Here is a 12,509-nt window from a genome sequence, read left to right as displayed (position 1 = left end):
GAAGATTGTGAGACATCCCCTGAATGTTTAGACAGCCAGGCACGGCAGAACCAGACAATTTCTGCCCACCATCCATCTCACAGACACTCCATGCCGATATCGCACTGCGAGCCATTGCATTCCATCACACTCGTCACGCCACAGTTATCAGCATCAGGTACATAACTCTACATATCATGCTGCACTCCGCTACACCATCTACACGCCTAGCTCGGCGAGGAGGTTTCCAGCTGTCTGATCCATGTCTTCGGGAGCCGCAGGGGGTGCCGGCGGTGCGGGTACTGCGGCGACCGGGGGAGGGGGTGGCGCCTCGAGCTGCATCGGCGGCTCAGATGGCGGCGGCGGCGGGGCCGGTCCCATAAAGTCTTCCTCGCTTGTGCTGGCGACGAGGATGGTACGCCCGCCAAACTGCCGCCCACCCAACGCCTTCATGGCCTTTTGGCAACCCGGGATGTCCGTGTACATCACGTAGACGCGGCCGACGCCCGCTTCCTCGTTGATTCGACGGTTCTTCTCGGCCGTCTGTGCGGCCGAATCACTCGTTTCCCACTTGGTGCTCTTGGGTACAGGGCGGGGGATACGCACGCCCTCGACGACACCGTACTTCTCACACTCCTCCTTGACGTCGAGCAGAATGTCCTCGTACTCCTGGTCGTCGTACAGCTCGTCCTCGGTCACCATGTTGAGCATGAGCATGACGCGCGTGTCGGCGGGCTCGGCGTCCGCCTCCTCGAGAATCTTGGAGGTCGCAAGGAAGGCCGCCGCGCCATGCTCCTGCGCACCGCCTGTTGCGCGGTTCGTCGTCGCCGCACGCTGCACCACCAGCGCACGCTCGCCAATCTGGAACCCGTTCAAGCCCTGGATCGCCATGTCCGTAACCGCCGGGTCAAGGTACTCGACGAAAGCGAAGCCCTTGGACACCGAGCCGTTGCCCTCCTTGACGAGGTTGAAGGTGCGCAGCTCACCGAACGACTTGAGCAGCTCCATAACCTGCTCGTTGCCCAGGTTGGTAGGGAGGCCACCAACAAACAGCTTGTTGTTGCCCTCGGTCGCGGGACCGAGGAAGCCGAGGGCGGGGTCAATGCCGATGTAGTCCTTGGGCCGCTTGAGCTCCATCGGTGCGCCCTCAAACTCAGTGCCGTTCAGCTCGAGCGCAGCCGTCGCTTCGTTGGCGTTGCGGAACTCGACCCAAGCAAACTTCTTCTCGCGGTTGACCTGGACCTGGTTGACACACTCTCCGGGCACAGAGGCCTTGTTCCGGTCTGTCATGAGGCGGTTCCAGAAGCGCATGAGCTGCTTCTCCGACACGGTGTCAGGGATGTCGGCCTGGTACACGCGCTTGTTCTGGCGCAGGGGGTTAATCAAGCCCGCGGCGAGCTGGCCAAGATGCATGGGAGGTGCGACGCGCCCGGGACCGTAAGTGAACATGCCTGATGTCAGCTACACTGTAGACGCGCTTGAGCTACTCACCAGTCATCTTCGCCTCCAGGGCGGAGATGCCCTGGAACTCTGGCGGCGCGAGGTCCCACAGCGACGGCTCGACAACACGGTCCTCGAGAGGAATAGCGTCCGTCGGAGTCGGCGAGCGGGCTGGAGAGTCCCTACGCCGCCCTCCTCCCCCTCTGGGTCCGCCGCCGCGGCCTCCATCGCGAGGCGGCTCGCGCCCATACCCGCCTCGGTCGTCGCGGCGGCGAGGCGGCGACCATCCACGCTCGTCTCTACGACCATATGGGTCACGATCACGCCCCTGGTCGCGCCCCCGGTCATCGTGGCGGTCGCGGTCCCGCCTATCATAGTCGCGATCACGGTTGCGGCGCTCATTGGGATCGCGGTCGCGTCCCCCTTCACGTCCGTAGGGATCACGGTCGTGTGGCCGCCGGTCGTTACGGTCCCGGTCGTAGTCCCTGTCCCTATGCCGGCGGTCCCGGTCGCGGTCGCGGTCGCGGTCTCGGTCGTCGCGGTGACTCGCCCGGTCTGAACTATTAGCGAGGAAGGTGGAGGGTGGAGGCAGGAACGTACCGTCGCGGTGCTTGGTATACGACGAGGTCGCTGCGTCCAGCGCGTCTGGTGTCAGCTCATCTGAACATGTATTTAGCCAACTTACCGTAGCCGTCCATAGTTTAGGTTGCTCGTTGCTGGGGTAGTTGCTGTTGAAGTGATCTTGTCACTTGGCTGGCTGGCGTCAACATGACCACCCAGACGGAGTCTCCAGTCGGGAGTTGGCGGATTTTCACATTGTGGCACAGTCCGCGTGGCAGCCGCATGGTAGGTTTACTTCCGTTGTTGGACTGGCTGCATCCGCAAGATAGATCGGCTTGGACGGGCTGATCTCGTCTCGCCAGGCAATGGGGAGCATGCACCAAGGTCTTGGATCTTGGACATCCTGCACGCACCTACGTCGACCAGCGCATTCTGCGTTCTGTATCCTGCGCGACAAGTCAGTTTAGGCCAAGTTAATCATGGTTTGTCAGAACGGCCAGGTGCGCTGTCGTGGCGGAGGTGGCCGGACGCCACCGAGGTGGTGCCTGGTACCACAGGCACGTCGCCACCCAATCGCCAAGCAGAATCGCATCACCAGGAACGAGCGAACGCGCGTCCACCACACTCCCTACGCGCGCAACGGCCGTGACCGGCGCTGGATAGGATGGATGAGGCGTGGTTTGTGGATTTGTGGGATTGTGGAATGCTTCCTCCATGTGGACACCTGAAGACGACGTCGTTGTGCGATGGGGAACTGCGACCATCAGATGACCAGCAAGGTACACATGCTAACGAAGTGGTTGGGAACAATCAACACAAACGTCCAGCATCGAAGAGATGGCCCCAGACACCTCTCGCGCCGATGTGCACTGTATTAGTGACGCAAAGTATGAGTGATGGGGATGAGACGGGAGTGAGTGATGGTGCGATGACCAGCTAGGAAGAAGTAGGGTCAATGGTTGTTCGAATGGTAGAACGGGAAGGCACGCTAAATGGATGATCCATGTCATCCACCCCGGGTTTTGCCACTGCACTTACCAACTCATCTCTTCTCAGTTTCCATTCTCGATTCAACTCGATCACCGCATGCTTCTATAATACGGGGTCGCCTGTCCACCCCGCCCTTTTTCTCTTTATGTCTCGTTCAAGCACTCAAGTAACACCGTCAGGTAACAGGTACGACCCTCCCTCCACCTCCCTTCCCGCCAGGTCGTCAGATAATAGCAACGGCATCTGACCCGGCGCAGCTCTCCATCAACACTCCATCATGGCGACCGCTCTCGAGCCTTCGCCGCCGCCGCTCGTCGTCCAGCGCACAGGCGACTCGGGTTGTGCAAGCGACACGACGCACGCCACAACCGACACCCTCCCCTCCAGCGTTGACGGTGACGAGCCATCGCCCGTCCAAGCTCCTCTGCGCAGAAAGTACCACCGATACATCTCACGCAGTGCTGCGAAGCGTGATTCTGTCGCGATCCTTCCCTCGATCCGCGACCTCCAGCTCCACTTCTCCAGTGGTGGCGTCGCACACCGTGATGGAGCGGGCGCCGGCATCCGTACAAATCCGCTCGGCGCAGTTCCGGAACGCGCAGAGCACAAGCCGTGGAAAGAGGTCGCTCTCAACCGCATCGCACCGAGGGAGGCGCGCAAAGAGGCCACCTTCCTCGCACGTGAGGTGTCCGCAACCTGGGCGGCGGAAGGCGCACCTGTCGATCTGCGATCAGTATTCGTCGACACGGCTGCGGCTGTGCGCCGTATGCGCACACTCGCACTATCCCTCGCAACAGCAGGCAGGCGAGTAAGCACGCCCCGCGCGCCCGCGACCTTCAGCGTGCCCTCTCGCCCCACGGGCGTCGGCGCAACGCCCCGCTCTGTTTCAGCACCTGTGTTAGGTATCGACCGTACCGCGCCATTACGCCGTGCAGCGCTCGACGTGCTAGGCCAGCTCCGCGCTCTCGAGGAGCGCCTGCGCAACGGTCTCCCAACGCTCGTAGTGAACGGCGAGCTGGCCGAGTCGCCCGTGCAGGAACACGCCCCGTTGTCTCCTTCGGCCACGAGCGGAGCGAGCTGCGCTGACGAGTGGTCCGATGACGACGAATACGACATAAACGAGGCGGCCAGGATTGCCGAGGCTACATGCTCTCGCCCGCCATGGGAAGAGCGCATCGTCAGCGAGTCGCAAGGGTATCGCGCCGTCGACGGGGACGAATGGGCAGCCGAGAGCAGGGCAGCACGCGATGCCGTGCTCCGCTGGGTCGAGGTAGTTGGCCGCCTCTTCCGAGAAGCACCTGTCGGACCGGCCGACGCGTGGGTCGACGCGTGGGTCGACGCCGATGGTATGGGTGAGCTCGGCAGTGTTTAAATGAGCTGACAGCAGACCGCGTCCACTCCTTCCTCACCACCCACCTTACATCGGAACAGGCGGCACTCCTTCCCCGATCTGGCCACGCCCTTCTCGACCGCCTCAGTGACGGCTACCTCCTCGCGCACGCATACAACGCGTATCTCCTCACATCAGCACGGCCGTGGGGCTTTGTCCCCGATGAGGACCTGCACGACACACTCGGCGTCGAAGAGGGCGAATGGACGTTCCGCCGCTCCGAGAACCTCACCTGCTGGGCTGCGTGAGTCGGTTGACATCTTTCTGGGTTCCAGCTGACTCCAGTGCGGTACGCATGCGCTTCAACATCCCGATATCGGTGCTAGCAACGCCGACGAACTCGACGATCGTTACACCCAAGACGGCAGCGCAGGCTGCCCTGAGCCGCCGCCGCAGCCTACAGATCTACGAGTTTGACCCGCTCGTCGTGGCCAAGCGCACAGACGGGTGGGAACGCATGCTCCAAACCGTCATCGAGGTGTGGATGGTCGAGGCCGCGCGCGAAGTGCGCGAGCGTGCCAAGTTGATCGCGGCGGGGAGTGAGGCGGCCGCACAGCAAGTTCAAGCAGAAGTGACAAGTGCAAACCAACAACCAGACGCATAGAACCAAACAACAGAGCAACCACCAGCATCCTGCATCCCAGCCACGAAGCCGGCAACCATGTCCACGTCCACCCACGAAACATAACGAGCAAGTCCGTAATGTAGAGGCTTTCCGGAAACCATGTCTCTCACCCTAGAAGGATGGATGCATCTATACCGCGAACAAGAGCTATGGTAGGTCGGCGTTGAGCGCCTCGGCGAGCTCGAGGCCGATCCGGCGTGCTTCCTGTCGTCAGCTTGACTGATAACACGATTGCTCACCTCCAGGAGCGGCCGGATACGCTCCGTCGCGATCCCACCATCACCTTCCATCCGGATACCCGCTATCCGCCCGCCCGGTCGCACGAAAACATGCACGCGCGCGGGACACGCAGCCTCCTCGCGCAGAGAGGCGTCAACGAATTCCTTCTCCCCAACGAGATTAAGCGTAACTAGGACGGGCAACTCCTCCCTTCCCTCGAGCGGCGCAGAGTCCCCTTCAATATCCCAGTCGTCACCACCACGAGCCCGAGCGCGGCCTTTACCCTTCCCCGCCCGTCCAGCGGCGATTGCGCCCTTGATCCCCGCCAAATCCGCTTGCGTCTCGGCGTCCTCCTCCTCCATGCCCACCACCTTGGTAACGGGAACTTGGAGGTCGGCAAAAGCACCGCGCGCAGCAAGGGTTAGTGCAGAAGCGATGGCGCCGTCGCATGAGAGCAGCGCAATATGGAGGGAGGGGATGAAGGCACGCGTCTCGGTGATCTTGAGAGGAGAGACGGAGGGTACGAAGTGTTCCGCGAGGAGGGCGGCGTAGGATGCCGAGAGGGTTTGCAACGTCTTTGGGTCTGTGGAGGGAAGGGCTTGTGGTGTGCTTGGGTCAGCTCAGGCCCTACTATTCAACTAGTTGAATCACTGCCAACGAGTTGAATGAGTAGTGGAATGTAGGCCACTCACATATCCACCTCGACCTTTGCCCTCCATCCCGGACCCCCCTCAAAAGAGCCCTTGGACACCTCGCCGACATCGAGCTTGATCCCGGCAACAGCCTCTGTGCCGCCAACACGCACGCGCGCACTCCCATTCGCGGCTGGCATCACGCCATATTCCGTCTCGATGGGGCGGGGTGAGAGGAGACTGCGGCCGTCGACACGCAGCGCCGGGTCGGAGAGTAGGCCGGAGATGATGTAGTCCCGCTCAGCAGGGGAGAGGGATGCCATTGCTGTTGAGTTGAATGGTGTTGTTGAGTGCTGGGGAGGAGTTGGAAGTTGTGATCGAAGTCCAAGTTGAGAGTGGAGGTCTGCACCACGTGGATTTGATCCCGCCATTACCCATACCGTACATGAGAGACGCGTCGCGACTTTGTTGTGATGATGACTAGCGCCTGGACCTTCCTCCACTCTTTTTCCATGTCAACCTCTCCTCAACTCTAAAGAGAGACAAGAGCTCTAGATTCTTCTTCTCTCTCTCGTCTATCTATAAACGAACCATCATGCCTCCACGCCCCACCCATCGCCGCGACGATTCGGAAGACGAAGGGCCCCGCGGCATGTCCGCCCAGGTTAGCTAGGTCGTCTTGATCGCCAGCTAACAGCAGGACCTGGCGAGCGCTGCAGCACACGTTGTTCGCCTGGCGCTGTTTCATGAACACCGGCGGCAGCCTCTGCGTCGGGACATGATTTCCAAGCTGGGTGAGTCTCACCTTCCCCAGCCCGGTAGTTTCCGTGAGCTGACAGCAGTCCTGCCAAACGCCCAGCGCCAGTTCCATGTGGTCTTTGAACGCGCACAGAGCCTACTCCGCTCTACGTTTGGGATGGAGATGCACGAGCTGCGCGCTAAGCAGCGCGGCGACGAAGCTCTAATGCAGGAAACACAGGCCACACAAGCCCAGACTCAGCAGACGCAGCGGAAGAAGCGCCTACGCCCAGTGCAGGAGGAGGGGGACGAGGAGGATGATGAAGAGGAGGAGGCTGAGGGAAGTACGAGTACCCAACGGCAGAAAGAGAAGAAGGGTGAGTCTGCTGCTCGCAGGCTAGGTCACAGCTGACAACAGTCGCCGGCACGCGGTCGTACATCCTCCGCTCCGTGCTTCCTGGCCCACTGATCGCCGAGATGAACCGCCCTGCACCATTACCCTCCTTTGAGGGTGATAGAGGCAACGCCAATGCCGTGGCCGACAGCGAGAGTGACGCGGGCGCGCTGCTACGGTGGGATAAGGCCGACCCGACTCCGGCTGGGCACATAGCGCTACTGGGCATCCGGACTGTAATTCTCTGCCTTATTCTTGCGCAGGGGCGCGTCATTGAGGAGCGTGAGTAGCTAACCGACCCGTTCACTTCAGCTAACAGCAGGCGCGCTGTATGCCTTCCTCCGTCGTCTCAACCTCGAGCGACACACCGTGTTGCCATGGAAGAGTCCCAACTCGCACTCTGCCACAATCACACTCGAGCAGTTCATGGACGTGCTTGCAAAGCAGAATTACCTCGAGAAGGTCAACAACCTCGTTTACTTTTTGCTGACGGCAGACAAAACACAAACACGCGGGTGGCGATGGACCAGCCGAGGAGATTGAGTGGCGGTGGGGCTCGCGCGAGGCCGAGTTCTCGGAGAAGGCAGCTGCCGCGTTCATTGAGAAGCTGTAAGTCTGCTATCTTGAGCACACGTAACAAGCTGAGACCAGCTTCCTCGGTGACAGCGACGACGAGTCCGACTCCGAGGAGGAAGAAGCGGGGCCATCACGCCAACGCAACGGTGACCACCAGTCGCCCTCGGAACGGCGCGCAGCAAGACGTGCCGCGAAGCGCAAGCGTATCCACAACGACCTCGAGCGTGCCGCCGGTGGACCCCTCACTGGTGAACTGTAACTGCTCTGTATCCTGTACTAGTATGAATCTGGTATCACGCATGTTACATCTACATTGGGTATACAGCTGCCGCCGCCTATGCGAATCCCTCGCCCTCACCCTGCACGTACTCGGAGTACAGCGCGTCGCCCTCGTGTTCGTCCTCGTGGCGCGGCCACTCAGGTTCGGGCGCCTGTGGCTCAGGTTCGGCATGGTTACTCGCCGCGGCCGCGGGAACGGCATGTTCGGTCCCGTCGTCACGCGGCACAATGTCGATGAGGAAATCGAAGACGTCAGAAAAGGCAATGGCTGATGCCACGTCCGACTTTTGTAGCGTGCGCCGCTTGTGACCCTCGGCGACGAGCCACGCGCGGCACGTAAGCTCGGAGATGAAGACTGGGGTGAGCACTGTCTAGATGTGGTCAAGGAGGCTGCGCGCCCGGTTGTGATGCACCATAACGGGGACAGCCGGAAGAGCACATCATCTGCCACCTTCCTGGGCGCTAAGGTCGTAGACGTCGCGTCTCCTGCCACTAGCCGTACTCACTCTCGCAAGCCTTGGAGAACATTATCGGGGCTGGTGTCAGCTGCGGCTGTGGGAAGAAAAGAGCTGGGAGAGCATAAGTCCCTCTAGGTGTTGCCGTGTCATCGACTTCGGGCTGTCCATGTTCTCGGTGCATGTCCTCGCCACCCCATCCGCCTCCCCCTAATTTCCACCTTCCACCTTCTTCCTCCCTCTCCTCCCTCTCCCCTCTCTCCTCTCCCCCCTCTCCCCTCTCTCCTCTCCCCCCTCTCCCCTCTCTCCTCTCCCCCCTCTCCCCTCTCTCCTCTCCCCCCTCTCCCCTCTCTCCTCTCCCCCCTCTCCCCTCTCTCCTCTCCCCCCTCTCCCCTCTCTCCTCTCTCTTCTTGGCTGGCTAGACCTCGACTCACCCTCAGCACTAATCATCTTGACCTCCTCGTCGCTCTTCATGACCTTCTTGATCCGCGCCAGGGGAAGGTTGTACGTCTTAAAGTCTGGCGTCTCGCGCTCGACGCCGTCCATCTGACGCGTCCAGAAACTCTCCAAGAAATCGTTCAGGTCCTGGTGCGGCGAGACAAGGGGTCCAGTCAATGGCGCCGGCGCTGGCGCTGGCGCTGGGACGGCAGGCTTGGACTGTGCCAAGGCGGGGTTCATGCCTGCTGGAGACGAGGTGCCACTGCCACTCGAGTAGCCGTTGAAGCTGTAGTTGAGGGCATCGGTGGTTAAGTAGTAAGGGTTCATGTGGGATTGGGAGGGGTTCATTTTGGCCGAGGGGCCGGCGCGAGGAGACGCGGATAAGGCGATGAAGGCGTTGGGTGGGTTGCGATGGGAGAGAGGAGAAGGAGGTGGTGAGTATAAGAGGAGGATGGGATGGATGGATGGAAGAGTGTTGATGTGAGGTTTGTCGGCGATGATTGTATTGTTTTGAGCCGTGTCCGAGTAAGGAAGGCTTCGGCCTCAGGCCAGGGGGGGGAGGGGGAAGGCATTGTCGGTGGAGGCCCCAGGAAGAGTGAAAAACAAGGTCGGGATCGGCAAAATGGCCCCGTTTCACGTCGTCCCCCCTCCGTTTCTTCCGCCAAGTCACAATCAACAGTCCCTCACGACCAAAGAGCAAACGCCCTCGATGCATGTGACTAGCGACGTTCAACTCTGGCTCACCCTCTCCGTAGCATACGTTCATTCACATTCTAGCTAACGCTCATCTGGCCCATCTGCCCAGTCACGCCGTCAGCAGTCTGCTGCGCATAGTACTGCTGCTGGGGGTATGGTGCGGCGACGGGCGCACCGGGAGGAGGTGCACCCTGCGGCGGGACCTGTCCTTGCTGGCGATAGTACGCGTCCCACGCGGCCTGGTTGGGGTCCGCCGGCGCGGACCCCGAGCCCTGCCGCGGCGGCGAGCCCAGTACGTGTCCAGCTGGAGGGTGGTTGACGCTCGTCGAGCTGTGCGCGTTCTGGTAGTATATGCCATGCGGAGGCTGGCCGTGCTGCTGAGGGTAGCCAGGCTGCGCCTGAGGCATCACAGCAGGGGACTCGGTCGGGTAGGCCTGCGACTCGAGCTGGTACTGCGGGCCCTGCGGAACAGCCGCAGGCGACTCTTGCGGATACTGGTTGTAGCCGTAAGACTGGGGAGCAAGCCCCGAGTCCTGGGAACTAGGAGGCACGCCATATGGCTGCGGCGCGTACGGCTGTGCGGGAGGGGCTGACATCAGCGACGTTCCCTCCCTCGGCAATTAAGGCGGTGACTCACCTCCGCCCTTGAGCTCCTCGTACTGCTGCATCGCGCGCACGAGGTTGGCGTTCATGTGCTCAAGCTCGGCCTTCTGGTCTGAGTACTTCTTGATGAGAGCGTTGATCCCGCCTTGCAGTCCGACGCTCCTCTGGTACATCTCCTGGATCTCCGGGTTGTCCTCGAGGCGCTCTCCACGGGCAGGGTCAATATCCTTGAGCGACCGCAGGAGCTCGTCCACAATACTCAGCGATGCAAACACGCGCGCCTCCTCCTGCGCCTCCTCTTGCAGTTCCATGTAAGTCGGCTCTGGCAGCGGCTCCACATAGGTAGCAGGGAAGATGCCGATCTTGCCGTTGCACGCACCACGCCACCACTCATGGAAGCTGCGGTCGAGCACCTTGATCATGTCGCCGCGCTCAAACGGCAGCTCGCCGACCGTCTCGGAAGTGAAACTGTACAGCGCACGCACACGCGTTGCCTTGTTGATGTCGAGTGGCCCGTCGGGAACGGGAGCAGGTGCTGGGGCCGGGTATCCCTGCTGGGCGTAAGAACCAGACTGAGGCGCCTGGTACTCTGGTCCAGCCCCGAGAGGGGGATCCATCAGCTCGTAGTCATGCGCAGATGGGCCCCTGTACTGGCTGTGCGGGGCGGCGTTGGTTTGCACAGGCCCAGAGGCATACGATGCTGCGACCATGGGCGGTCCAGCGGACGGAGCTGCAGCGAAAGGGGCCGCAGCGGCGGCGGAGGCAGCGCTCGACGAACCTACACCGCTCGACGACCCGCCCGGCCTGTTGTACCCGGTGGCTCCTCGCCCGCCCTTGTCTTGCTTGGACAGTTCCAACACACGCGCCAGCTCGTCCTCCTCGGCCTGCCGTCTCGCGTCCTCGCGCGTCGGTACTAGGTCGTCTGCCTCGTCAAAGTTGTAGTCTGAGGTTAACACAAGTCCGCAACCGCCCGTTTCGACCGCGACTAACCCTTCGACCTCAGCTTATCATACAGCTCCGACATGAGGCCCAACTGTGGGTCCCCCGTGCCCTCAAACTGCTGCGTCCACTCCTTAATGTACTTCAGTACCTTGTTACGCACAGGCTTGACGGTTGCCTGCTGTCAGCTTGCATTCGGCGGTAGGCGGCTCACGCGGTCGTTCAGGATGCGCTCGAGCGCCATCGTCCACTGCTTTCCTGCGAGCTCCTGCTGCAGCGGCCTCTGGCAGTTTTGTGCCAATGTGTTTGCGAGCTCAAGTGCGTAGATCTGGACATTGGGGTTGCGGTGGGCAAGACGCTTCACAAGCGCAGCAACTGCGTTGCGAGCACTGGAGAATGAACGCGATAGTAAGACAGGTCAGCCAAGCGCACAGACGCAAACGTGTTAGCTCCATCTCACAGTGACAATGGCAGACTTACCCCGGCGCACCCTCTTCGGTAACCTTGTCACAGATCTGGAGGTTGACATCCCAGTCTTCGGACGCGAGGTTCTCGTCAGTGGCCTTGTCTGCATGTCAGCGGTGAACCTGACGCGTTGGCCTTATGGGTACTGCAGCTTAGTGCACGCCGTCCAAAGGTAGTGCTCTACAATCCCAGCCGTACATGCAATGTTAGAGAAGATACTCACCAACGAGCTCATCGTAGGGATTAATTGGGCCGGAGAACATGGTCGCGTCTCCGGAATGGGGATGGTGGGCGTGGAAGGATGGGGAGAAGCGTGTGTCGTGACCGATGAAAGTGAAGTCGTGATGTTTGCTGAGCCACAGCTATCTATCGACGAGGAGATGGGCTAAAAGGGTGTGATGAGGAAGCTGAGAAGATAAATGGAGAATGGATGAAGAGTTGGCAGCAGAGCTGTGACGAGTGGCCAAACGGGGAGGGTGCTGCGCCATCTGATGAGCAGTGCATTGCCTTAACGCAGGGTACTTACATAATACCCATGTGGGATGCCGTCATGTGGCGTTGTCAGTAGAACACTGACACAGTGACCTCCACTTTCGCGCCTGCACCTGTTCTGATGAACATCTATGCATTAAAACAAGTGAATAGAGGAAGACAAGTGATGTAGACATGAGCGTCGAATATGAGGAGAAGAGGACAAGGATGAGGTGAGCTTCAGAGTACTTGAGAAGGAGCTGAGAACGAAGGCACGATTTGGAAAGGTGTTTTGACCCTTTCATAGTGCGAGGAATGACACTCTTGGGTAGCGATTGAGCGATTCAATGATTCAACTAAGGCCTTGCGCCTCTTCTCACCATCTTTCGAATGATCGTGAATGAGTTACATCGAGTGATCGAGTAGCAATGTGGCATAATCTCATCAGCCTCAACTGAGATCTCGCTCGCTACCACCGGAGCATGGTGTCATCGCTTATGGTACTGGGGAGCTTGAGCGGGAGACTGAGGAGCCTGAGAGTAGTGAGAAGGAGGAGAGGTGGACGCCGGCCGCGTCGTGGGCCGCCTGGTCGGATCTGTGACATGGGTCTCTCATGAAG

At 60.5% G+C, this 12,509-nt stretch overlaps 6 protein-coding genes across 6 annotated transcripts; 2 read left to right on the top strand and 4 right to left on the bottom strand.

Annotated features, from left to right (window-relative positions):
• Window positions 1-198: 198 nt before the first annotated feature.
• CcaverHIS019_0501200 (uncharacterized protein) lies at window positions 199-2,117 on the bottom strand (the record flags this gene model as incomplete). Its single annotated transcript, XM_060601244.1, has 4 exons — window positions 199-1,430; window positions 1,471-1,974; window positions 2,020-2,064; window positions 2,105-2,117. The coding sequence occupies 4 exons, from the start codon at window positions 2,115-2,117 to the stop codon at window positions 199-201; spliced, it is 1,794 nt and encodes a 597-aa protein (XP_060457757.1).
• Window positions 2,118-2,869: 752 nt separating this feature from the next.
• Window positions 2,870-4,964, top strand: CcaverHIS019_0501190 (uncharacterized protein; the record flags this gene model as incomplete). Its single annotated transcript, XM_060601243.1, has 5 exons — window positions 2,870-2,893; window positions 3,150-3,156; window positions 3,228-4,322; window positions 4,358-4,604; window positions 4,646-4,964. The coding sequence occupies 5 exons, from the start codon at window positions 2,870-2,872 to the stop codon at window positions 4,962-4,964; spliced, it is 1,692 nt and encodes a 563-aa protein (XP_060457756.1).
• Window positions 4,965-5,132: 168 nt separating this feature from the next.
• Window positions 5,133-6,159, bottom strand: CcaverHIS019_0501180 (uncharacterized protein; the record flags this gene model as incomplete). The annotated part of the gene is made up of 3 exons (XM_060601242.1): window positions 5,133-5,189; window positions 5,225-5,813; window positions 5,897-6,159. 3 exons carry the CDS (start codon window positions 6,157-6,159, stop codon window positions 5,133-5,135), a joined length of 909 nt encoding a protein of 302 aa, XP_060457755.1.
• A 272-nt stretch (window positions 6,160-6,431) lies between these two features.
• Window positions 6,432-7,803, top strand: HAP5 (uncharacterized protein; the record flags this gene model as incomplete). The annotated part of the gene is made up of 7 exons (XM_060601241.1): window positions 6,432-6,500; window positions 6,537-6,630; window positions 6,679-6,951; window positions 6,993-7,250; window positions 7,291-7,430; window positions 7,465-7,577; window positions 7,620-7,803. 7 exons carry the CDS (start codon window positions 6,432-6,434, stop codon window positions 7,801-7,803), a joined length of 1,131 nt encoding a protein of 376 aa, XP_060457754.1.
• A 76-nt stretch (window positions 7,804-7,879) lies between these two features.
• Window positions 7,880-9,064, bottom strand: HAP5 (uncharacterized protein; the record flags this gene model as incomplete). Its single annotated transcript, XM_060601240.1, has 3 exons — window positions 7,880-8,178; window positions 8,330-8,359; window positions 8,713-9,064. The coding sequence occupies 3 exons, from the start codon at window positions 9,062-9,064 to the stop codon at window positions 7,880-7,882; spliced, it is 681 nt and encodes a 226-aa protein (XP_060457753.1).
• Window positions 9,065-9,489: 425 nt separating this feature from the next.
• CcaverHIS019_0501150 (uncharacterized protein) lies at window positions 9,490-11,682 on the bottom strand (the record flags this gene model as incomplete). Its single annotated transcript, XM_060601239.1, has 6 exons — window positions 9,490-10,001; window positions 10,050-10,958; window positions 11,006-11,132; window positions 11,169-11,343; window positions 11,435-11,522; window positions 11,643-11,682. The coding sequence occupies 6 exons, from the start codon at window positions 11,680-11,682 to the stop codon at window positions 9,490-9,492; spliced, it is 1,851 nt and encodes a 616-aa protein (XP_060457752.1).
• Between the last annotated feature and the right edge of the window lie 827 nt (window positions 11,683-12,509).

Source organism: Cutaneotrichosporon cavernicola, assembly GCF_030864355.1.
Source record: "Cutaneotrichosporon cavernicola HIS019 DNA, chromosome: 5".
NCBI lineage: Eukaryota > Fungi > Basidiomycota > Tremellomycetes > Trichosporonales > Trichosporonaceae > Cutaneotrichosporon > Cutaneotrichosporon cavernicola.
Note: the sequence above shows the minus strand (reverse complement) of the source record. Positions and strands in the feature narration are given on the sequence as shown.